At 35.4% G+C, this 25,985-nt stretch overlaps 2 protein-coding genes and 1 non-coding gene across 5 annotated transcripts; all 3 read left to right on the top strand.

The window, feature by feature from the left end:
• The first annotated feature begins 461 nt into the window (after positions 1-461).
• LOC113353733 (agamous-like MADS-box protein AGL29) lies at positions 462-3,315 on the top strand. 3 transcript variants are annotated; one of them, XM_026597239.1, is made up of 2 exons: positions 462-509; positions 2,644-3,315. In XM_026597239.1, exon 2 carries the CDS (start codon positions 2,666-2,668, stop codon positions 3,170-3,172), a length of 507 nt encoding a protein of 168 aa, XP_026453024.1. In that variant the 5' UTR covers positions 462-509; positions 2,644-2,665; the 3' UTR covers positions 3,173-3,315. The 3 variants fall into 3 exon arrangements, with proteins under 3 accessions (XP_026453024.1, XP_026453026.1, XP_026453025.1); XM_026597241.1 differs by lacking the exon at positions 462-509 and adding an exon at positions 2,397-2,512; XM_026597240.1 differs by lacking the exon at positions 462-509 and adding an exon at positions 2,414-2,534.
• A 1,006-nt stretch (positions 3,316-4,321) lies between these two features.
• On the top strand, positions 4,322-4,464 carry LOC113354899. The gene has a single exon (XR_003362097.1). It is a non-coding gene; the product is annotated as a small nucleolar RNA snoR134 (small nucleolar RNA).
• A 2,104-nt stretch (positions 4,465-6,568) lies between these two features.
• On the top strand, positions 6,569-8,581 carry LOC113353732. Its single transcript, XM_026597238.1, has 3 exons — positions 6,569-6,773; positions 6,980-7,194; positions 7,341-8,581. Exon 3 carries the CDS (start codon positions 7,456-7,458, stop codon positions 8,155-8,157), a length of 702 nt encoding a protein of 233 aa, XP_026453023.1. The 5' UTR covers positions 6,569-6,773; positions 6,980-7,194; positions 7,341-7,455; the 3' UTR covers positions 8,158-8,581.
• The last annotated feature ends 17,404 nt before the right edge of the window (positions 8,582-25,985 follow it).

The raw sequence follows: 25,985 nt of genomic DNA, 5'->3' as shown, positions 1-25,985 counted from the left end.
GAGTAACTACTAAAAAGACTAGTGAGTAAACATTAAAAAACAAAGAAAGAAAAGAAATATTAGATCATGAAAAATAAACCCATGAAGAAGATTAGTGGCTAGCTGAAGAAGCTAAAAGATAATTTCTGGATGCCGATCTACACGCGTACAACAACCAAGTTGATAGTAGAAGTTGTTAAAAATTCTATGTTTAATATACTAGCATAATTTTTTAAATCTTTGATTTCTAGAAGTTAAAAAGTAATTTCTGGATACCCATCCAAACGCGTCCGACAACCAGGTTGGTAGATATCTGTCAAATGTTGGGTCTACCGCGTGAGATCTAACGGTCGGGTGGAATTTGGTGTTCACACAGTGACGGTGGCGAGCGTCTCTCTGTATAAATGAGTTTCTAGTGCCGCAAATCTTATATTTCCTCTCCTCGGCGCTAGGGTTTTGATTATTCAAATTCCCAATCGGTTGAAAATTGAAGTCTATTTGAAAGATCACAAACTTTGATTTCAATCACTGTAAGTACCCATGTTGTTCTTTTCAATTTAAGTTGTGGTGATTAATTTATCTGATCCATGAATTTGAAAGCTTTTTGCAACAAATTGCAGAACCAAGTGATCAAAATTGTTAAAGTTGCAGCATTTTAGGTTAATTTAGGGCATAAACTTTGAAATTTATGAGCTCATGACCAGAAATCAGGGGGTAATTTGCATTATCTCCCCCGACGAAGATCATAATTTGAGTTACCTCCCCTATAGAGATCAACTTAGCAAAACCTCCTTTCGTTACATATTCCGTCAAAAGCCAGTTAGCTGAGTCACCAGATTTGTACAGATGGACCAAAATATACAGGTGGACCTTGAATTTCCAAAAATACCCTTTTATATTCTGGTTCTATCGAACTAGTGGACTGCCACCGTAGAGACCATCGTTTATCAAACAATCATCACAGATCCGGATTAATCAGATTTGCAACATGTTAGTACTTCAACGACAAACTTAATTACTCGAATTTAAATCGATAATCACATGATATCACAGAAACCCTAAATTCAAAATTAGCAGATCTTAGAATTTCCCTGATGAAGAACAATTCTGGAGTAGCAGGGTAAACATCTAATCTTTGTTTTCAACTTTCAATGCACACCTTAGAAATCTACTACCAATTTTCTGCTGCTGCCATTGACGTTCTCTTCTTCCTCATATTCTTCTCATGAAACATATTGAATTGATTTATCGAAATAAATGAATAAATAAACAATCAATCTCCATATACCAAAATCAGAAAGAAAAACCTCAAATAAGTGATCTTTTAGCTGCCTCAAAATTGACAAAGTACCCATTTTGAACCAACTATATAAGAAGTAACAGTGCAAATTTGAAGATTGAATCATCAATTAAAGATGTTATTTTTCATGACATAATCAATAGTGGGTACCCATTATGGAACAGAGAAATAAGAGGGACGAATTTCAGTACTTTAATGGTGTTTTGAGTAACACTTAAGGTTTTTCTTCTCTTTAAAAATTACAATTCACAATTGATTCAAGTTGTATATAAGCACACACCATTAATTGATTATGTACTTCCTTTGTTACCGATGCTGATGCTGCACAAGTATTTATGAATACACCTTTTCCAGTTTTCAATTTGGGTCCATTCAAGAGGACGTATTAGAAGATAAGATTATGATCTATTGGTGATTACTTTTGGTTTGATTCTTTCCCTGATGATTAATTGAAGAAACTTTAACTTGAGTTGGTTTTGTCGGAATTTAGATCTTGAAATACCCAAATTTCGATCGGCAGTGCCAGTGAAGAAGGTTTAATAAATCAGAGATGGTGAGGATATTTTGGGTAATTCACTAAAAATATATATTCTCTGCCACCTGTTCGCAGCTGGTGACTCACCTAACTGGATCTGGACGGAACTGTTAACGAAAGGAGGTATTGCTAATTTAACTTTTGTAGGGGAGGTAACTCAAATTACAATCTTCATCGGGGGAGGTATCACAAATTACCCCAGAAATCAGTGAACAGTTTTGGGGATTTCAAGATGCTAGCTACCATTTCATTTCAGTCTTTTTTTTAGCTTTTTGCAACAAATTACAAAACCAAGTGATCAAAATTGTTGAAGTTGCAGCATTTTAGGTAAATTTAGGGCATAAACATTGAAATTTATGAGCTGATGACTAGATTTATTGAATCAGTGAACAGTTTTCTGGGATTTCAAGATGCCACCATTTCATTTCAGTATATATTGTAGGTTTTCTTTTTATAAACTCCGTCTTCAATAACGGCGGTGGGAGTGTCACTGTTGATGCCGAACACCGATACTGTATTGATTTGACTGGTTTCTGGTGTTAGCTATGGTGAATTGGTGTTTGTGTGATAATACTGTCATGGTAGTCCGGTGATTGCAAAACTGGTGGTGGTGGTGCTTCTGGTTAGGTGGGTGATAGCTTAATGGCCTTATGTAGTGGCGGTGGATGTGGCTTTAGTTGCTGTGGTGGTGGCATATGGTGATTAACGAGGAATTATTTTGTAATGCTTTTATTTTAGCAGTAAAAGGAATTATTTCATGTAACAGTGCTGTAAAAATTATAATACTTACAATTGATATTTCTTTTGTTTGGATTGTTGTGTGTGACAGACAAGTAAACAAAGGAGGAGTGATGGATCGGAAGAAGGGTGCACTTAAGATGATAGAGAACGAGGAAGAGAGGCGGGTGGTATTCGAGAGGCTTCGTAAGGAACTCCTGGAAGAAGCTGCTGCTATTAGTAGTGAGACTGGTGCAAACTTTAACTTTGTTGGTTTCACCCCTGATGGCAAGGCTTTTAATTTTGGAAGTTCCTCTGATGGTAAAATGTTTGAGCGATTCATTAGTGAAGAGAAAGTAAACGAGATGCTAGCTGCAAACAAAGATCAGGTGATGATATCAGAAGAGGAAAGTGAAAGCGAAATTGAAAGTGACAGTGAAGAAGAACAACAGGCAGAAGAGAAGAGTGATGAGTTTTGGTGGGATAACATAGACATGGAAAAACTTGATACTCCAGAGAAGGTTGAGGCTGTGAAGAAGGCATTGCTTGAAGCAAAAAACAAAGTAAGCGAGAAAGTTAGCGAGAAGAGACAGAAACTAGCATCAGGAGCAGCAACAGGTTCAACTGGCGAACAACAGTAGCCACATCTTAGAAGCATTAGCTTCATTGGTTGGTTAACTTTGATGTTTGTTTATAGTTATTGGGTTATTAAGTTAAACTAATATGTATGTAAGAAGTGGCGTGTCATGTTTTTTAATGAAGATATTATAGTTGTTCCCCTTGCTGTCCAGTGCTTCTTGTTATGTTGCATTTTTCTGCAGTGTTGAGTATTTGGAGTTAATCAACTAGTGCAGTGGGAAAGACCTAAAGAGTCTTTCCTGTGAGCCTTTAACAAAAACGACTTCTCGTTCCACTGAGCTTCAGGTATCTTTATATAGATTCCTATTTCTGTTTTATTTGTATTTTATTGATGTTATTGAGTACATATTTGTTGAGTCTGTTAAGTTGTAGAACGAACTGAACATCTGGAAGATATTGTCTCAAACCTTAGAAAGATCTGCAGTGCTTTAGTTTGTTGTTCACGGAATATAATAATTTTCCTTTGATTATATGTCCAGCCATTGTATATACTATAGTGTTAGCTCACTTTATATAAGATGCGACTAAATCTATCTATTATGTGCTTAATCCATCATGACTTAGGTGTAGATCTTTCTTCATTTTACCACCTTAAACTTCTAGATTAGCTATTTTGAGAGAATGAAAACCAAAGAAAGAGAGGATCAATCATCTCAGCTCCAGTAATTTAGGACAATCCGATCAATCATCTCAGCTCCAGTCTGCAAGGAACCGACACAGTGTCTACATGCAAAACCTTTTTCGGAAACTATATTTCACCTAAACACTACAGTGACATTATTTGGTTTTGTACGAAGGTTTGCTTACTCACTCAGTTATCTTGTTTTATGTTTTGACCTTTGCCTGTTGTAATTCCATCCTCAATTGATGTTTACTATCAACACTAATTTGATGGTTGTTTTTATCCAGTAGGTCTATTGAGCTGTAGTTTCGTTATCTAGGAAACTACAGGGTGTCTTTCAATGTCTTACCTGATTACTGCTTACAGCCGATATTAATTTTACCAGAGTAAGATTGTTTGTAATTCACTTATATGTTGCGAGCCACAATATCTGGTAATATCTTTAGACCTCAATTGTGTTTCAGGTAGAGCATTTGCCTTTTGAAGTTAATAATATACTCAGTTGTTTTCTAGATTTGTTTCATTTTCCGAGCATCTTGCACCCCGAAGGCTTATCTGAAGTATGCGATGATGAAAAAGCCCCAATGCTCGGCTAAATTGTGTCGTATATAGTGTTGCAAATTTGCTTAGTATCTTCAACAGCTTATTTGTGTCAAAATAACGGCCACATTTCCCAGTTTTATCATTTTGTTGTTTTGACTGAAATCCTTCAGTTATTATACGGCCGTAATTGCTTTTCGCTAGTTTTGGATTTTGTTGAGTTAAATTTCCCATGGTGACTACACTTGTTGCTGATGTGGCGCCAAAATGTTGCTGGCATGTCCTCACGGACGTGTATCTTTTGCCTCCCTGGAAAAACAATCATTTAAAGAATGAGAGATGATACGAGTTAACACAATCAATGTAGTACTCACCTCCCATGTCTTGATCCTTGCTCCATTCACGGATTCAGTGATGTTACAATTTTGGATGTGCACTTCATCCAAAGTTTGGAAACTCTCACTGTCGCCACAAGCTTCCGATACTAGAAACTGTCCAGATAGCATAGTAAACATACACTACAGAGTTATACCATTGCAGACTTGGTTAGTAAAATTGTTTCAAAATCTTATGCCATGTCCAGGACCACAAGCCACATCAATAATCATCACCTGCAACCGCACAAAAAGATAAAGTTTTTTTTTTTGACTTAGAAGTGCAAAAAAATGAAGAAAAAAAGAAAAAGTTACAACTTACTAATTTGACTATTAAATGAAATCGATTGAAGGCAGCAGATTCAAACTCAAAAAACTGTAGGAGGTTGACGAAGTAACCTGTTCCGATAAAAGAGTTCGAGTGTGCCCTTATGGATACTAGAGATGATTACATCATTACAAGTAGCTAGTTGTATGTTGTTTCTAAATCTTAATCATACACCAAGAAGGAAATGCTTCAAAAAAAAAAAAAAAGCATTTACTCGTTTTTCTCTGTGAATCTAGACCGTCGATTTGACCTGAACCATTAATCACGAGACTTTGTACGTTTGCGAAAAGAATCCAATGATTAAGGCGTCCTATCCAACCACTCGGTAATATTTCCACCAATCTGTAATGAGGATTCAATATTATTTAACACAAAGTTATTCAGTAAAAAGATTAATGTATGAAAACCGCGTCTCTATTTCGTTTACCTGTACGCACAGGATTGTTACCCTGGACCGCTGAAAACTACAGAATGTAGGGTCGGAGGCTTGGAGCATCTCCTGGTATATTAATTACACATTTCTTTCCATCTGGGTTGCACAGACGCGGATACGACACGACGCGGACACTACAAAATTCTCAAAAAACTAGGACACGGACGCGTATATACATATTTTATTTTAATATATAATAATGTATTTATACAGCAAAGTCAAGTATTTCGATCATAAAAATTATAAAATGATGCTACATGTGTATAAATTTCAAAAGAAAAGAAGATATCGTTTGTTTATATAAGCAGAAGGTCAAACAATATGTCGCTATTAAACACATGGCACAATCAAAATGCATTCTTAGAACAGCACATGCCCAAATAAGGGTATACATGGTGTCATTTCCAATTACAAAACCTTAATAAAGACCTAAGTTATTGATCTAAATGTTTGTCTTTCTTTATTTGGTTAACAATAATAAAAATAGAGGAAGAAGTTTAAAGGAAAATGAAAAAAAGAAAGCGTCGGACGCGTCATCGGTGCGTCCAAACCGGACGCGAGCAAGACGCGCAAATTGGTGCGTCGGACACGCATCGTGTCAGCGTCCCGTGTCTAACACGAGTCGGACACGGACACGGCTCAAGAAATGGAGCGTCCTTGCAACCCAGATTTCCATGCATTTTCAAATACCTAAAATCAAAAATAATGTATGGAAACGGCACCAAAAAAAAAATACCTTGTTAAAAGCTCTCACAAAAACCGTCCCCTCCTGTTCTTTGCGGGGTCCACCAAGACCACACCAAAAACTCTATGAGAGAAAAAGTTGAATTCTGTGTTGGTGTGGTTTGCAGAGAGGGGTATGTGCAGAATCATTGATTGTAAATACAAATTGTGATCAACCCACACTATTGAGATGATTATTGTCATTTCTAAAAAGAGAAAACGCGTCAGACCTTTTTCTGTATAGTTTTGAAAAGTTGTCTGTTGCTTGCTACCAGGAGCGACTCAAGAATTAGGGTTTCACTAGCTATAGGACAGCATATAATATGATCCACTAGTGAGGTTGAGCATAACTCAACTCATTATCAACCTACAAGGTTACAGTATGGAAGCTACTACCAATATAATAATACTGGTACTAGCTCGAAAAACTCCTCCGTTACCAATGATAATACTAGTGCTAGCTCGAGAAACTCCTCCATGACCGATAATAAGATGATAAGATTGTTTAGCTATTATTTCAATAAGATGATAAGATTGTTTTGCTATTATTTCAAAATACCTAAGGCGTGCTGCTTTCTTGAAGGTGAGTAAGTATTTTAAATTCTTCGGTACGTTGAAGCTGATTAGCTAGGTGGATGCATATGGTTAGACTTGGATAGATCAGTACTATTTCAGTATTTTTTTATAGGTAATCTGCAATAGCCATAATTCTGGATTCTTGCTAAACTAATTAATTACGACTTTGTTTTTTTGGTTGGGGATACACATGTCATGGATTATGGAGTGCAGGTGTTATCATCAGCCTTAACCTAGTTGAGTACGGTGTGTTGGTAGTGTTGATGTCATATCTCACAAGTGAACTCGGTTACTCACTCAGAGGCGCTGTAGCGATCGTGAACGTTTTTTCCTTCATCAGTGGGTTACTGGCCATAGTTGCAGAGTTTTGTATATTAAGGGTTGGATGTTACATTATGGTGCTGGTCAACTCTATTTCCTATACTCTGGTAAATGAAATTTTCCCTTTCCTTTCTCATAAGTTAATGTAAGTTGACTGAATTTTCTACTACTATCGAGAATATGTGGTAAATGTTTCTTCATTTCTTTTTTCTCAAATGAACTTATTAATTAAGGTAAGTTCATTTTTCAACAGGCGTTAGTGGTTCTTTTTATTAATTTCGAAAATCGCGGGTCGTTATCCTTACACGGAGCATTGTTTCTACTAGCAGTAGGCCACGGCGTCTCTCTCGACATGTAATGAAGAATTCATGAGAGCTCAAATGAAGAAAGCCAGCCAAGTTTCTAACAGAGACGATGAAAAGAGAGACGATATTCGTTCTGCAATTTCTACTATGAAAATCAAGATTTTAAGTGTTGCCTTGTCTAATTTGTTACTAAATGCAGGATTTTGGGAAGATCAGTTTCTGATAAGTATATTCATCCTGTCCTTCACAACATTCTGTCTGCTTGCTTGGAAAGTTGTACCTATCATAACCTCCACTATTTGTAGTTCGTCGCAATCCCCACAGGATGAGGGTGGAAACATGGAAATAGCATTGACCAGTAGTCAGTTACAATCCCCACAGGATGAGGAACATCATCCGAAAGAAGGAAACATGGTAACAGCATTGGGAAGTAATCAGAAGATTGGGTCAGTGAGAACTAGTCTCAGAAGCGCGGCTCCAATATGTTTCACATTCCTCATGTATGGTATAGTTTTCTCAACAGGGGATACTTTCTTTCAGGACCAAGCAGGATCTGTGGACACGTCTAGTATGGGCGGTGATTTTGTGTCTGTTCAGATGTTACAGATTATATCAAGAACTTCAAGATTCATTATTAATCATCTGGTTTGTTATTTTTTGTCTAAAAGATCAAGAACTGGAACACTTGCAATTTTGATTAGAATGGGGTTGGGATGTTCTTTACTATTGTTACTTGTACAATTGCTCAGTGGACAGAGGTTGTGAGATTGACTGCTATCAAGAACCAAAATACGTTCAAAGGCCCTGATGATAAAATCGCTCGTGCTGAAATTGGAGTTTACTTATTCATTCCTCAGTTTATTGCACTGGGTTTCGTTACTGGGTTAGCAGGGGAACGACTCGAAGTTTTCTTCGAAAACGAATATTCAGGTTGGATCAAGCATTGTGCAGCGACTATTACCGAAGCTTTGACTGGAACAGGAGCCCTTCTCACTGTAGTCTTAGTTTTGACTCTAGATATGAGTCGTATTGATGTCTTTTATCACATTCTAGTCATAATGTGTCTACTTAATTTTATCCCACTCTATTCTGTGGCCTCAACTTGTTATTACAGAAACATCAAGATACGGGAGTTTTGTTTGATGGATGTAACAATTAACCTGAGACACTTTATAAATTATACCGGAACTTCACCCGTGTCGTAACGGCACGGTCTGCATAATAAGTAAAAGAAGAATGTGTCAGTTTTAACCGTTGTAATTTTTTTGTTGGATATTTCTTTTTTGATACGCGAAAGACAAATCCAGACCCCTACCTGAACCAGCCAGTTGACTGGCCCTACTGCCAGACCCAACACCCGCTCAACCCACAATACAACTAATCTACTACAAACCTTTACGGTGATGGGGATTACAATCCCCCTGACTTTCTCCTTACGGGAATTGATGAGCTATGCTCTTGGACCCGGGATCAAAAGTCACGCGCTCTACCACTGAAAGAAACCACCGAGTGAAACATGTAGTGGGACCAACTGAAAACCTTTACTATCCAAATAGTAGATTATTATCCTATCATCCTTGAATTCTTCTAAGGTTGTTTTTAGGCAAACTTGCGGTCAGCCTGTACAATTGTTTCTACTGTATTATAACCAGCTTATTTTTACATTAAAAAATCAACCACCACTTCCATTTTCACATTAAAAAAATCAACCACAACTTCCACGATAGTTTATTTGTGTCCTAACGACATAGAATAAGAATTGTTCCACTACCTGATTACCACACTGACCACCTGCACTTCCACCACCACTACCTCATCACCATCGTCACCAGTTTCCATGGACCACCACCCGCAAATACCATCCGACTGATATGATTATTAACGAATTTATAATTTATTTAATAAAAGTATCTATTAAGATAATCATAAAACATTTAAAACATTAACAAAAAATTTAATGATGAAACTATATTTATTTAATGATGAATATTTAATGTTGCGAATGTTAAAATGGGAGATTTTCTTTTCCTAGGTTAGGAACTTAGGGTTGTCATTCAAAAATAGGTTGGAGCCCATCTTGTTGCAAGGCCCCCATCCAATTTCTCGTAATATTTTCCACTCTCCATCATACTCTTTCCCACTAAAGGAAAATCTGTTTAAAAATTATAAGAAATTCATAATGAAAAATTAATAAAATATTAAGTGAAAGTTAATTTATAAATATAATTATAAGATATTTATGATGTAAAAAGATACTCCCTCTGTTCTTTTTTAATAGGGTGGTTTTCTTTTTAGAGAAAATTAAGGAAATTAAGTGAACTAATCATTGAAAGTGGTTCTCATGACACTTGGCAATAAAAGAAGTGAAGTGTAATGGTCCCCATGACACTTGTCAGCAAAAGAAATAAAGAGAAATGGTCCACATGACACTTGTCATCAAAAGAAGTTAGGAGAAAGTAGTCCCATAAAAACTAATGATGCAGGGCATACTATAATTCCAGAAGATTCCGCTTAGAGGTTTGGCTTCCATGGTTTCCTAGTTTCAGTCTTTCTTATTTTTAGGATTCTTTTAGATTTCCTTTTAGTTTTCTGTTTCCTAGTTTAGTTATTCTTCAAGCCTATATAAAGGCTAGGTTAAGTCTTGTAAGAGCTATCTATTACTCAATCAAATTATTAAACACAAAACTTATTTTTCTCTTCTTGCTTGAATTCTCTTCTCTTCTTGCTTATAGCAATCTAGTATTGCTTTCTTTTACCTTGTTCCACATTAGTTGGTATCAACCGCTTAGTTTTAGGTTTTCATCATATAACTTGATCCTTTACATCGCTTCCGCAACACTTTTCAGTCCTTTTTTTTAGTTCCTTTTTGTATACAAAAAAAATAAAATATGACTGCTCAACCAGTTACTCTAGCAGCAATCGAATCTCTCATCAAATCTCATACCGAGATTTTGGCAAAAAACATTATTGAAGCTCTTGAGAAGTCCATGGAGGACAAATTAGGGTTAAGAGATACCAAGCTTGAAACCATGCAGAATCAACTTTTGAAGGTTGCAAAACATTTAAATCTAGATTTGGATATGCCTGAGCTTGTAGACTTAGAAGGAAAAACTAAAGAAGATATACTTCAGTTTTTACAGAATGATGAAGTACCTGAAGATGTATTGCGTACTTTAAACATTAAGAAATCGTATGAAGGTTTCATAGGTCATTCAAAGAAGAAGATAGTTTCTCCTGCACTTGACAGTGATGATGAAGATGAACGTGAGAACGATCTAGAGAAGAATTGGATTGAAGAACGACGTTTAAAAACTGGTCACAACCCTTATAGTTCTTTACCAGAATATAAACTAAAAGCTGATATTCCCAACTTCTCTGGAAATTTCCGTATTGAAGAACTAAATGATTGGTTCTTTGAGGTAGAAGCTTTTTTCGAATTCATGGAGGTCCCTGAAGATTCTAAGGTTAAACTTGTGACATGCAAACTCAAAGGAGGAGCTGCAGCTTGGTGGGATAAGATCTGTGATGATCGTAGAAATGCTAACAAACCGAAAATAGTACTTGGAAACGTATGAAAACTTTGATCAAGGATAAGTTCTTACCTAGAGACTTTATGCAACAACTTTTCATCAAATTACAAAACATTCAGCAGGGGGCACGAACTGTTGAAGAATATGTGTCAGATTTTTATAATTTGGTCGCACGAAATCAACTCAAAGAATCTGAAGAACAGTTAGTTGCAAGATTCATTGAGGGACTGAATAGATTAATACAAAATGGTATGACTCATTCAGTTTTTACTATGGTCGAAGCTGTGCATCAAGCTATTAAGATAGAAAATCGTCTTATTCGTTCTTCTAGGATTTATCCATCCAGACAAGGGCGTTATCAAAATACTTACAGGGGTACCAATTCATCTCAAAACTTTTCTCCAGATATTGTTGTGAATATTCCCAGGCCTCCTTATGATGATGTTAGCCATTCACATCGACAACCTAGCCATATTGTGCCTTATACTCCACCTCTGGCTACACCTATCTTAGCCAATCCAGTTGATCTTCAGCCGGGTCAGCAGTCTGACTCTCTGCAACCAACTCCTCCTACTACAGGGAATCGGTTTCATAACAGGCAACAAAAATTTCCACCGCAACAGCGAGCTAATAATGCTTATACAAAATTTCGTGGAGATAAGTGCAATAAATGTCAGCAATCGGGGCACACTTCTAGTGATTGTCGGAAATTCAATGCTTTGATTGGTGAACCTCAGTTCATTAATGAAGTCACTGGTGCGCTTAATGAGTTCGAAGATGAAGACTCACCTGGTGATGACGACGAGTTTGTTGGGATGATTCGTCCATTATTTCTTACTCAACAATGCAAGTCTCAGAGACACAGTATTTTTAAATCAAGATGTTATATTGGGGGTAAAATCTGCAAGATGATAATTGATAGTGGCAGTGTGGATAATTATATTGCTGATCACGTAGTTACGAAGCTTGAACTACCAGTAACTTCTCATCCAGAACCTTACACTGTAGGATGGGTTAATGCCTCTAGCACACAGAAGATTACTCTTCAGTGTTATGTGTCATTCTCTTTTGAGGGTTATGAAGACACAGTTCTATGTGATGTCATTAATATGACGGCAACCCATCTTCTTCTTGGCAGACCTTGGCAATACGATCTTCACGCGGTTCACAATGGATTCGAGAATACTTACACTTTTGTTCATAATGGGAAAACCAAGGTTCTTCGTCCATCCAATTCCACTTCAAACTCTTGTGCGCAGACTGATGTTGTCGTAGCCACTGTTATTCGTTCTTTGCACCCACAACATTCTTTACATTACCATGAAGATTCTAAGCCTATGATTGAGTTTCCTGCAAAGGTGAATCCCTTATTATTTCAATATAATGTTTTATTCCAGATGAACTACCAACTGCATTACCTCCTTTACGGAATATTCAACACTGCATCGATTTTATTCTTGGAGCCTCTTTACCAAACCAAGCACACTATCGCTTGAGTCCTGCTGAGCATGAGATATTACAGGGACAGGTAAATGATTTGCTTACAAAGGGTTTGATACGACCTAGCAACAGTCCTTGTGCCAGTCCTGCCTTCTTGGTTAGTAAAAAAGACAATGGATGGAGGATGTGTATCGATTGCAGAGCATTAAATCGCATCACCATTCCTTATATATTTCCGATACCGCGTATTGATGATATGATTGATTTACTGTCGGGCTCTATTATTTTTACTAAGTTGGATTTACGCAGTGGTTACCACCAAATACGCATTCGAGGTGGAGATGAGTGGAAAACAGCATTCAAGACACGTGAAGGTTTATATGAATGGCTGGTCATGCCATTTGGGTTATCTAATGCACCTAGTACTTTTATGCGACTAATGAATCAGGTCCTCCAACCCTTTCTCAGTAAATTTTTTATTGTCTATTTTGATGACATACTAATTTTTAGTCGCAGTGAGCCAGAACACCTCCAACATCTTTCACAAGTGTTTCAAGTTCTTGCTGACAACTCTTTATATGTTAATTTGAAGAATTGTACCTTCATGGCTTCTTCAGTAACATTTTTGGGATATGTGATTTCTACTGATGGTATTCATGTCGATCCTTCTAAAGTTCAAGCAATTGAAGATTTGCCAGTTCCTACTTCTATTCGTGATGTTCGTAGTTTTCATGGTTTGGCTTCTTTCTATCGAAAATTTGTGAAGAACTTTAGCTCTATTTCTGCACCTTTGACTGACTGTCTCAAGAAGGAGAAGTTTGAGTGGACGGAAGCAATGGATAAAAGCTTTATTCTTCTTAAAGAAAAGCTTTGTATGACACCAATTCTTGCACTTCCGAATTTCAACAAGCCTTTTGAAATAGATTGTGATGCATCTGTTGTTGGTATTGGTGCAGTATTATCACAGGAGGGTCATCCAATTGCATATTACAGTGAGAAGAATTCAGATGCACAAAAGAAATGGTCTACATATGAATTAGAGTTATTGGCTCTTGTTCAATCTCTTAAGCAGTGGCATACTTATCTTATACATAGGGAATTTGTTGTCAACACTGACAACCATGCTTTGAAGTTTTTGAATACTTCTGCTAAAGTTAACAGAATGCATGATCGATGGCTTTCCACACTCAACAAATACACTTTCTCCGTGAGACATAAAAGTGGCAAATTGAATCAAGTTGCTGATGCCTTAAGTAGAAGAAGTCATCTATTAACTACAATTCGTAATGAGAGTTATGCATTTGACTATATCAAAGACATTTATCCAGAAGATGAAGATTTTGGCAAACTATGGGATCAATGCAGTTCTCAAACTCATGGGGTTGATGATTTTCTTATACAAGAAGGTTTTCTTTTTAAAGGGAATCGATTATGTATTCCTCAAGGGTCTTTACGTTTACATCTTATGCGAGAATTACATGGCAGTGGTCTTGGTGGTCATTTTGGGAGAGATAAAACCATTGCCCTGATTGAAGAAAGATATTTCTGGCCATCTTTGAAACGTGATGTACAAAAGTTCGTACAAAAATGCATGGTCTGTCAGAGAGCAAAGGGTACAATTCAAAATACCGGGTTGTATACTCCTTTACCAGTTCCTGATGCACCTTGGGTTGATATAAGTATGGATTTTATACTTGGTTTACCTCGTACTGCTAGAGGTAATGATTCTGTTATGGTCGTAGTTGATCGTTACTCTAAAATGGCTCACTTCGTGCTTGTAAGAAATCAACTGACGCTTCTAATGTTGCTTCTTTGTTCTTTAAAGAAGTAGTAAGATTGCATGGGGTTCCAAAGTCTATCACTTCTGACAGAGATACCAAATTTTTGAGTTATTTCTGGAAAAGTTTATGGATGCGCTTAGGCACAGTTCTACAATTCAGCACAACTTCACATCCGCAAACTGATGGACAGACTGAGGTTGTTAATAGATCACTTGGGAATTTGATTAGAGCTAAGTGCCTGGATAATAGTAAGCAGTGGGATGTGTTATTGCCACATATGGAATTCGCTTTCAACACTTCTGTGAATCGTTCTACTGGGAAAACTCCATTTGAGATTGTGTACTCTAAAGTACCTAATCATACTCTTGATTTGGTAGCCTTACCCACCACACAGAGTACAAACACTGCAGCCGACTCTTTTGTAGACAAAGCAACTGAATTAGATAATGAAGTAAAATCTAAACTGGAGAAGTCCAATTCTAAATATAAAGAGGATGTTGATAAACACAAGAGGTTTAAAACCTTCAAGGAAGGGGAGCTCGTGATGATACATCTAAGAAAAGAGAGATTTCCAGTGGGTACTTATAACAAAACCAAGATGAAGAAATATGGTCCTTTCAAGGTTTTAAAGAAGATCAATGATAATGCTTATGTTATTGATCTACCAAATGATTGGAATATCTCCAACACATTTAATGTTCAAGATATTTTTACGTTTCATGGTGACAATGAACTTCTGGTTTGTTTGGACAACTCGAGGACGAGCTTTACTCTAGAAGGGGGGACTGATGCAGGGCATACTACAATTCCAGAAGATTCCGCTTAGAGGTTTGGCTTCCATGGTTTCCTAGTTTCAGTCTTTCTTATTTTTAGGATTCTTTTAGATTTCCTTTTAATTTTCTGTTTCCTAGTTTAGTTATTCTTCAAGCCTATATAAAGGCTAGATTAAGTCTTGTAAGATCTATCTATTACTCAATCAAATTATTAAACACAAAACTTGTTTTTCTCTTCTTGCTTGAATTCTCTTCTCTTCTTGCTTATAGGAATCTAGTATTGCTTTTTTTTACCTTGTTCCACATTAACTAAAGTAATATTTGACTTTCCCAAATAGGAAACCAACCTATTTTTTTGAAACATTTATTTATAGAAACCAGCCTATTAAAAAGGAACGGAGGGAGTATTTATAATGTAAGGTTAATGAAAGTTTATTTATGAAGATAATCATAAGATATTTATAATGTAGGATTAATAAAATATTTATTATGAGAAATTATTGATACAATTATGATGTAAACCACCAAAATTGTTGATTTAGCTTATCCCTAAACATATCTTGTCCACTCTTTATCTTTCCATAATATCAAGGGTGTTATATAAATTACGTATAATCATGTTAGATTATTTATTGAAAATAACTTCTAGTCAAATTATTCTGTACTTTGAAACAGAAGCCCGAAGAACAGAGGCTTTTGTATACATGTAAGATTATTTTGTAAATACCAATCTATTGTCAAATTATAATTTGTAATCTGAATAACGTTATAAGTTTCTCTCTAAGTTTATCTATCAAGATGAAATCGAAATTCTATATCCTCTAATGTCTAAACCTAGACAAAAAAGTTCTGAATAAATGAAACCCCGACGACATGTGATAGCCAAATATTCATAACCTGACTAATCACAAAATACATCCACCCCTAAATTTCAACCATGAGGTTATTGTAATCAATAAGGTTATCTTTGAAAATGTATGCTTCACCTAAATATACAATACAACAAATGATATTCAAGAAAATGATAGAAATTCCAAAAAATCATGCATGAAATAATATATAAATATATATATATATATATATATATATAGATTTTCTCAAATGTTGTTAGCTCAGAGTAGTTTAAGGTGACAGACGTACATTTTGGTGGATGAAGATTGAGAGAAAATTGAAACAATATTGAGCGGAACTATACTCTTAGATTTGAGTTTTTTCCTCTCCGCAATCTATCTCCCTTCCCAACTTTATTTCTGATTTTCGTTTGCTCCAAAGTAAGGAATTAGAGTTTTCAAACCCACTCATCCTACCGAATGTGAGCGACAAATCAATTGGTCAATTTTATGGGAAGGAAGGTTTGTTATTTTCAATTGGTCAATTTTATGGGAAGGAAGGTTTGTTATTTTCAATTGATCAAATTTTTCCATTTTGATTTTGACTTTTGAAATGGGAATAAAAGAATACGTAATGAATTTTTCTCAAATAAACGTGTATTCATGGGATTGACAGAAATCTTGAATTTACCAATTGGAAGGAAAAATCAGGACCGGTCTTTATCTTCCTAACTTAGTGAAGCTTCATTGTATAATATAATACAAAGAAATAGGAAGAAAAGTATGCATACCTAGGGTACATCCCTTACCAAAACGACACCTCTCGATAATAAGTAATTTTTTGTGTATTGATTTTACCTTGTGCCCGATTATTTGTAGTCATTATATAACATGACATTTTTTGGTATATTTTATATTTTTGACCTTTCGCGTAATTTAACCGAGATTATTTTATTAATAAGAGCATCAACCACAACTTCTAATTTATAATGTTACTCATTTTGTAGGCGACACAAAATTAACGTAGCCTATTGCTACTCACCAACCGCCGCCACCACTACAAAACCATCTAATACCATTTATTTCTCCACCACAACCGCTGCGTCCTCCCTTGGCCGTTTGTCGTACCTCAAATTTTGAATCATACACATCATGAGTAAAGTTTTGATTGAACAAAATTAGGTTATTAATTAATTTATTCAATTATATTTTTTATTGTTATATACTTTGTTGTACTGTAGTCGATTTTATTTTAACCCGTTTCTGAATCAAGATGAAATCAAAATTCTATTTCTATTAAATCTAAACAAATATAAACGAAAAATTGGTTCTTGAGAAAATCTCACATTTCTAGACCAAAAAGTTTTGAATAGTTTGAAACCCCGACGACCTGTGATAGCCAAATTTTCATAATCTGGCTAATCACAAATTTTTGTAGCCAAATTTTCATATTTTCACAAAATATGATATCTGATTTTATCAATCGTGATGACCAACTATATCTTTCACGATACAATGTTGTCTGTGTTGTAAATATACAGAACTAATAATGTTCACAACTATTCACCAACATCACCACCATAAAACCACCCTTCGGCATTATCTTTTCCACCACCACTGATATTATCGCCTCCACCACCACCGCTTCTACCAACCACTATTTCTTCCACTACTAACCACTAATTTCTATTGATATAATTTTTATTAAAATTATTTATTAATATAAAAATACATATTTATTAGATTAATTAAGAGGACATTAAATGATGAAAACTTAATAAATTATTCATGAGACACTAATTAATAAACACTCGTAATGATTAATTTTAATTAAAGCAAATCACAACCATGGATTGATCTTTCCCAAAAATGAATCCGGACTACTCTTTAACTTTCCTAAGTTGTCCAAACTATGCTTTATAAAGGAGACATGCACTGCGTACTTCTTCTCGTGTGGTGTATTCCAGTGAGATAGTATATACTCCCTCTGTCCTAGTTTACTTGCCAAAATTGAGTTTTTTTTAACAAAAGTGTACCAAAAAATTACTATATTTCCCACTAAAATTATCTAATTATCAAGAAAGAAATAAAAACTAGGATACAAAAACTTGTATATTAAACAAGTGATTTGAAAGATTGATGGTGTATGTGGAAGTAATTTGAATTTGTTTCAAGTTTTTGCAAAATCCTATTTTGGCAAATAAACTAGGACGGATGGAGTACTAGGGTAGTGGCTAGTGGGGTATCACCTTATTTTTTTTTATTTTTTTTATTTTTTTTTTTGAAGCATATGTGTGGGTGGGTGGGTGGGGGTGTATCATCCTGGATGTACTTTGTCATATTGGTAATTATCCAGTGTAGCCTTCCTAATTAGATGGAGTTGTTTTTTTTTTGGAATTTGGCATATTTTTTAAATCCCGTTTATTACATGCATGGTGTATACGGCTCAGTAAAATACCAGTAGGTTAAATAAACTGACAGTTGAAACCTACACTGACATCCACCGACAACTAGCGTGTGACGGTGTGAGGAAAGTCGGTCAATGTGCAATCTGGTTTTGATTATAAAGAGGGTTACTTTTATTCAAATGAAGTAATACTACGTGGCAACATAATAGTGGTGATTAGAACCAATTATGTGTCTGCAAAAGTGAAGTGCAGTGTGCACCCACGAAAATGCTACACTTGCCCGCTCTCTCTTCCTCATTAGGGGTCAAACAGACAGTGATTTGCTGCCACACAAAAGGGCCCCTATTAATTTCAATTCAAGTGATCAAGGGCAAAGATGGCTGCTACCTAACGGGAAAGAAGTGGGGTAAGTGTAGCAGCTTCTTCGGTGTACCCAGCTGGATGGGTCAGATGGAGTCAGATGTAACAGTGTAGTGGCAAGGACGCAGAAATTACGCGGACAGAAATTTGATTTGAATTTAACTCCTCGAAATGTTGATTTCGTCACTAAAGTAAAACGGCAATGTTACACGGCGCCCCGTTCCGCGCCCTACTCACCGCCCAAATTGATGTGTTTCCCGAGTACGCCCTACACTTGGATTCTCATTTCTCTCTCTCTCCAAGTTCTTCTATTCTCTCTCAGCTAAAAAACAGATGGGCGTAGAGTAGGGCGCGGAACGGGGTGTAGAAAAGCATTTCCGAAAGTAAAAAGTGCTTTCGCCACTAAATAAAGAGTGCTCTCATCACTAAAATAAGGAGTGCTTGCAGAAATATCTAACAGAGAATCATCTGAGGCGACGTGTAAAACAATTCTGCACCTTTTTTAAATGCAGGTGGACAATAAGTACTCCTTGTTTATCACAAAAACAAAAATATTTACTTATTTTATTTTTATTTTTTTTTGAGGATAAAAATGGATATATTCAAAAAATAAAACACAATGGTATAGAAGCAAACCAGTCACCTGAAAGAGGATGTTGTCGTACTGTCACAATGGAAATATGCTCCCAGTTATGATTATCAGACAACATTGTTTCCGTGAAATTTTTCGAACTGAAAATAGAGTCATGAATCTTTACAGGAGTTACAGATAAAGGACAAACAATTTTATATTAACAGTAGCTTGGCTACTTTCATTAGAAATATTACTGTTAGTATTATCAATAAAAGAAATTGGGTTAAGAAGTTTGACATTTCCTTATTCCACGTCATGAAAAGATAAAATTTCCTTGCTTATGTTGCCAATTTATCCGCCACTTGATTCCCACTTCTCTTTCTGAATTTGAAACCCTAATTTTTTGGACAACCCCTCAAAATACGCATTGCTTCCCTAACAATACTCCGACTCTGTCAGTCCATCATTGATTCTTTTCCATCTATAAACTCATGATTCTTTCACAAACACCTTCCATCCAGAAATCCTTGAAACCAAGCTCCTTTTCCCATTTTTCTCCTTGCAGCAAAGCTAAAGTTTCAGCCTTTTCTGGACATGCAGTTCTGAGTATTCTTGACTTAGCTTTAATTCCATCTCCTGCAAAGTTTCTTAGGATTAGTCCATAGTCAGCATTTGAAACAGGTGAAATCCAAGAAGCATCAAAATTTAATTTTTTACAATTAGTAGCATGTTTTATCCACGAAGATTTGGACTTGTTGTTTACTGCTTAAGTTTAAAATCTGGTTTATATGTTGATGTTTACTGCATCAAAAATTCAGATATCTCTGAATTGATGAAATTGAGGTCTGAATTGAAGATGTTATTTTCTCCTTGTAAATTCCGGTGCATCTCTCTTTCCAGATAAACCAACGTTTGATTGCACAGGTATCATCCATCTTTTCATTACATGTATACCACAAGTTATAATATTCTTTGAAGCTCATGTCTGTTGTATTAGTCATTACTCCTCCAGAGAAAAGTGGTTATTACCGGATAGTTTTTGCAGACCAACAATCAAAGAATAAGTGTTGTATAATTTCATTATGATGATTACAAAAAACACAACAGTTATCTACATTTTCCATATAGCATGCCAGAATCTGTATAATACTTAAAGCATTATTCATACATTTCCATGAAAAAAAATACTCCTTGATTCGTCCATATTATGAAGGCAGCATGTTTTATTTTTCTGTGCCATCAGATAAACAAAATTGACAATATTGATATGATCTTTAATCAATGTTCCCTTGTTTATGTTGTTTGCATATCATCATAGTTGAATTAATATCGTTTATAATAGCATTAAAAAGGTTTCCCTCCTATACATATATACACACACACGTGGTATTGAATAGGGATGCCAACGGATACCCGATTACTTGGAACCGAACCGGACCCGGATGGGCATGTCAAAAAGATAAGCTTGTTTCCTTTAATAAAGAGTCAAATATTGTAACTTTACTACTTTTCACATATTAGGGAGGACATCTATATCTCTTAAAAAAATTGGGAACGAAATTTTTCACCGTAACCGTATTTTCCAAAAAATTGTCTAAACCTAATTTTTTCAGAAACTTCTTCTTCTTCAAATCTAGATTTATTAGGATTGGATCTGTTATATCATATTTTCCAAGTAAATTTGGGTTCGTAATTGTATAATTAACTTCCTAGGTTTCAATAAAAATCACTTTGTGCTTTAGATTTTATTTTTATGTTAATGTTCTTGTGTTTTCAGTAGCTATCTCATGCCTTGTAATAATTTCAATTCTAATCGCAATTAGTGCGTTTTACTATAGCCTCCGGGAACTTAAAATGAAATTCGATGAGAGATATTCAAGCATATCTTCGAAGACGATCAATTCTGACATGACGAAGATCAAGATTTACACAAAGAAGATCAATGGCTATCGTAATGGGTCGTGATTATACAATGATTACCGAAAACTAGTTCTATGGCGGATTTTATCTTATCAAAGAGAAGCCTTCAAATGGTCGAAGAATAATCAAAATACCAGTATGATTAGTCTTTTCCATTTTATTTGGTTTCCTGTAGGTCAATGAATTCACATTGTAAATTGGTTGTATCAGTGTGCAGTGGATGATGATGAAACATGAAGGTATGTTTATCTATCATTTCTGCTATGTAACAATCCAAACCTTAATTTGAATGAGGTAATCTAATAAATAATCTTAAGAGTTTGCAAAACCTGGCTGGATTGGAGTATACAAAATTTATACCTATCCAAGGTAGTGTGCTAAGGGGTGTCTAAAAGATGTTACAAGACCAAATCGTCTTTACTATTTTCATTAAACCGTAAAACTAGTTAAAACTTTCATAACCTGCCGACTAAAACCCATCCAAATAATTTTCAAAATCAATCTTCAAAAGAAAACTCTAATCCTACCGTGATGAAATCAAAAAAAAAAAAAATCAAAACGAAACGAAAAAAAGTCACGGAGTTGAAATTTGGGGCTACGGGAAAAGATATTGGGTATGATTATGTACCCAATCTAAAATCACATATGATTCCACATTAATATGAAAATTCGCTAGGGTTTATTTTTTTTGTCGACACTGCCGACTCGTATTAGTCGTCATCTTCCTAGGTTGAATATCGTAACGACTTTTCATCTCTAAAATTAACATTTACAGGGTCGTCACGGTATTCATTCTTATACCTTGCCGACTAGTGTTGTAGTAATTAAGGTCGTGATGTTTTGAAAACTTGAACCTTGCCGACAAATAATTGCCATAAAACGATTTCTCTGTGTACATTTTTGTTATTAGTCGGCATGGTTGTTTTATCTGTAACCATGACGACCCTGTTTATAAGATTTTAGTCGTTGGTGTTTGGAATTCTCGACCTTGACGACTATAGTTTATTCAGCATGTTATGAAATTAATACTTTGCCGACTAATCATGCATTTGTAACATCTTTCTCAGTATGTCAGAAATCCTATAGTCGGCATTATAATTTATTATTAGCATGCCGACTATTAATGGTGAAAAAGCGGGGGTCTAACAACCACACCCAATATTTCACTCAGCAATATGTATGGACTAACTCTAATATACTTTCAATAGAATCAACCAGACAACCAGACTCAATCTTAAGAAAAGTATATCAAAGAGTTATATCTCTATTTCTCAATTCAATCCGCAATCAAACAAATAGGAATTTGCGAGCCCGATGGAATATAAGAAATAAACTTGGACGGTATAAAAAACCAATATCCAAGTGTCAATCAATTTAATCAACAACCAAAAGTTGGATTCACGGTTGATTGAACTTACGCACAACATGTGATATTTCAATTATATAAACAAATATAATGCGGAAAAGAAATAACACAGACACCATAAGTTTTGTTAACGAGGAAACCGCAAATGCAGAAAAACCCCGGGACCTAGTCCATATTTGAACACCACACTGTATTAAGTCTCTACAGACACTAGCCTACACCAAGTTAACTTCAGACTGAAATGTAGTTGAGCCCTAACCAATCTCACACTGATCAAGGTATAGTCGCATTCCTTACACCTCTAGAACCACGCCGGATTCTGCGCACTTGATTTCCTTAGATGATCTCACCCACAACTAAGACTTTTTACAACCCAAAGTCGAAGACTTGATAAACAAATTTGTCTCACACAGAAAAGTATATCGAATAGATAAATCTGTCTCCCACAGATAAACCTATGAGTTTTGTTCCGTCTTTTGATAAATCAAGGTGAACATGATCCAATTGATATATTGTACTTATATTCCCGAAGAACAGCCTAGAAATATCTGGAATAATAGCCATATGAACGCTTTCATATCAACCTTATTCATCTTAACCATAACTAGTTCAAATGACTCAAATGAAACTAGTTCTCGAGTTGTTCAATTGTTTATATTCTCATAGAAGTATACAAGACACAATTGAAGAAAAATCGATTTTGATTCACTCGAATCAAGTCATGAACATTATAACCACGGTTTGAAAAAGATTGCATTTCTTATTATTATAAATGTATTAGTTCATGAACAAACCGATATTAGAACTTATCTTACTCAGGTATGCATATGGGTACGCATACCTAAGTACTCAGACTAAGTTTGGGTTCGTCAGTATGCGAACGGGTACGCATACCTTCCAAACTCAGCAGAAATTCCCGGACCTGAACCACACGCCAGTACACTTACCTGTATGCGTACAAGGTTCCCGGACTTTCACTAAACCAACCAGTACGCATACGGGTATGCATACTATGGTTCCCGGACTTGGATTACATATATGCAAGTACGCATACTATGCTTATATCCAATTGTTCTAAACTCCATTTCAATCAGTGAAACATTCTCGAAAGACGATTAGCTTCAAAGCAATTCTCAAGTGATCGAATGATCAATACGAAACATTCAGGGTCTACATCAAATGACTGTCTTGCCCAAATCATGTAAGAGGTTACAAGGCGATTTTCACATGATCATCTTTTGACTTTCGTCAAGAATATAAGATGAACTTAGTTAAAGCGAAAGCTTACCAGCACATATTTCGAGAAATATGTAAGCGAGTTAAACTCAACTCGAAATATCAAATGTGCATAATTTAAGTCTATATGGCTATACGACTTTTGTCTCAAATATGAGATAGAGTAGATAGACTTTTGAGTGATAGATGAGTTCAAGCCTCCATATACCTTTTGTTGATGAAGTTCCATAAGCTCCCCTTAGTAGTTATCCGTCTTCAATCGGTGAACGCCGTGAAGTCTAATGCTCAACTACACTTTCTATTCTAATCCGAGACTTAGCTATAAGTAGACTAGAAATCAAGACTTATAGTTTTGGCAACTAAACTTGACAAACAAGCTTGAGATAACAACGCTTGCGACTTTGACCGATCAATGCTTTAACATGTGGGATCGTAGTAAGATATAGATTGTTAAATATTCATTTATATTAGGTTTTGAAATAATAAATGATGGTGGTTGTGAACCCCGACCTCCGCAGAGGAATATGTTCGTTAGATTAATTTCTCGATTAACGCAATTTTGGATCCAAACTTACACCTTAAAATTGTCAATCCTATTACTTACAGATTGATTTAGTTATAATGCATTATAAGAGAAATATGTTCGTTGTAAAAACGATTTAGGGTTTTATTTTTGCTCCAACCCTAGGATTGGTTCAATAATTGTTCTCCTTATATATTAATTAGTTGATGTTATCAATTTTATAGGTCTCTTTAAGAGTCCTTAAAAACACCAAAATTCACGCTTTACCAGCATAAATTTTATTTTTCTTTTCTTTCTTAAATCTGCAGTTAGAATTATGCTAGCATAAACTTGTCTTTTGAGATGGACTAGAGTTATTATTTTGTTGCATGTCTTCTGTAAAACTCATATATTTGGGTTAGCATGCATATTTACTTCAAAATTTGTACTCTTTTCCCTCCGTTTCAGGTTTTGTCCCATGTGGTTTTCCTAACAAGGTTTTAACGAGGAAACATCTTACTGACGTTTCAAAATGTTGATATCGTGCTCTTTTTACTTCATCCAGATTTTATCCCATTGGATTTTACTGGCAAGGTTTTAGTGAGGCAATTTATTTCAACATGGTGGTCATCCAAGGGGGAGTTGAATCAATTTTTGTTATTTGGTGGATTCTCACCATTACCTAGGTCATTTTGCTAGACCAAATCAACATAACCATCTCTTAGAAATTTGGATGTCCTTATGAACACCATACAATGTGTTAATAAATACAGTTTTTTTCATTTACACTAATGTATCTATATCTTGGCACTTCGTTGAAGAAACTACATCAACTATTTCTGCAAATCATCTCCGAGAATCTAGTAACCAAAGACACAAGTCGTCAATGTATTTAATTAAAGAAGCATGTAGACTCGAGAAAAATACTATTAGGAGACGTACACAAAAGAAGACTTCATCAAGTAGCAATTTTCTTCACGAAAGAACAAGAATCTTCTGCATTTAAGAAATCCATTCATCAAATCGGGAAGTTACGACTCAAAGATTTGCAAGCCAGGATTTAACTAAAGTACTCATCAGGGGGAGCGCCATCATCAAAATGTGCATTTACTGGACTTATCGCATTGTACTCTTTTTGCTTCGTGAAGGTTTTGTCCCACTGGGTTTTCGTTGTCAAGGTTTTAACGAGGAAACATATGCGTTTCCAATACTGTCCGAGACTTTACATGCTTATGCAATTTCAGGTTTTTCTCTTTTGAGTTTCCTGATATGTTTGTAGTGAATTAGCCCCAGTGATCATCAGAAGGAGTGTTATAAACCAAGTTTATTTACTAATATGCTCCTCTTGTATAAGATTAGGGTTTACACATCTTGGGTCTTGAGTCTTCTATCTATATAAATAGAGGTTTAAACTTTGTAACATACGGACATAATAATAAGATTCTCCCTTATTCTTCCCCTCTACACCGTGTCTCTTTTTCTCTTTCTCTATTTCACAAGAATAGCAAAATTATATAATAAATCAATTATATTTTTAAGAGAAGTTGGAAGTAAAACATCCACGAAACTTTACTAGCGCGTTTAAATACCAGATATAGAACTTGGAAGTAAAACTATTTCTTTGCTTCACAAGTTTAGCTTTTTTCCAATTGCAGATCAATTGCAGAAATTGTTTAAAAATTCTACTGTCCAATGTAATTATTTAATTTTTAATCTCTAGAAGCTAAAAAGTAACTTTGGGTGTGCATCCAAACGCTTCCAACAACAAGTAGATATCTGTCAAACATTGGATCTACCGCGTGAGATCTAACGGTCGGGTAAAATTTAGTGTTCACACAGTGACAGTAGCGAGTGCCTGTCTATATAAATGAGT

This window comes from Papaver somniferum, chromosome 2 (genome assembly GCF_003573695.1).
Source record: "Papaver somniferum cultivar HN1 chromosome 2, ASM357369v1, whole genome shotgun sequence".
Classification (NCBI taxonomy): Eukaryota; Viridiplantae; Streptophyta; class Magnoliopsida; order Ranunculales; family Papaveraceae; genus Papaver; species Papaver somniferum.
The sequence above is the reverse complement of the archived record's forward strand: the minus strand, read 5'-3'. Positions and strand labels throughout refer to the sequence as shown.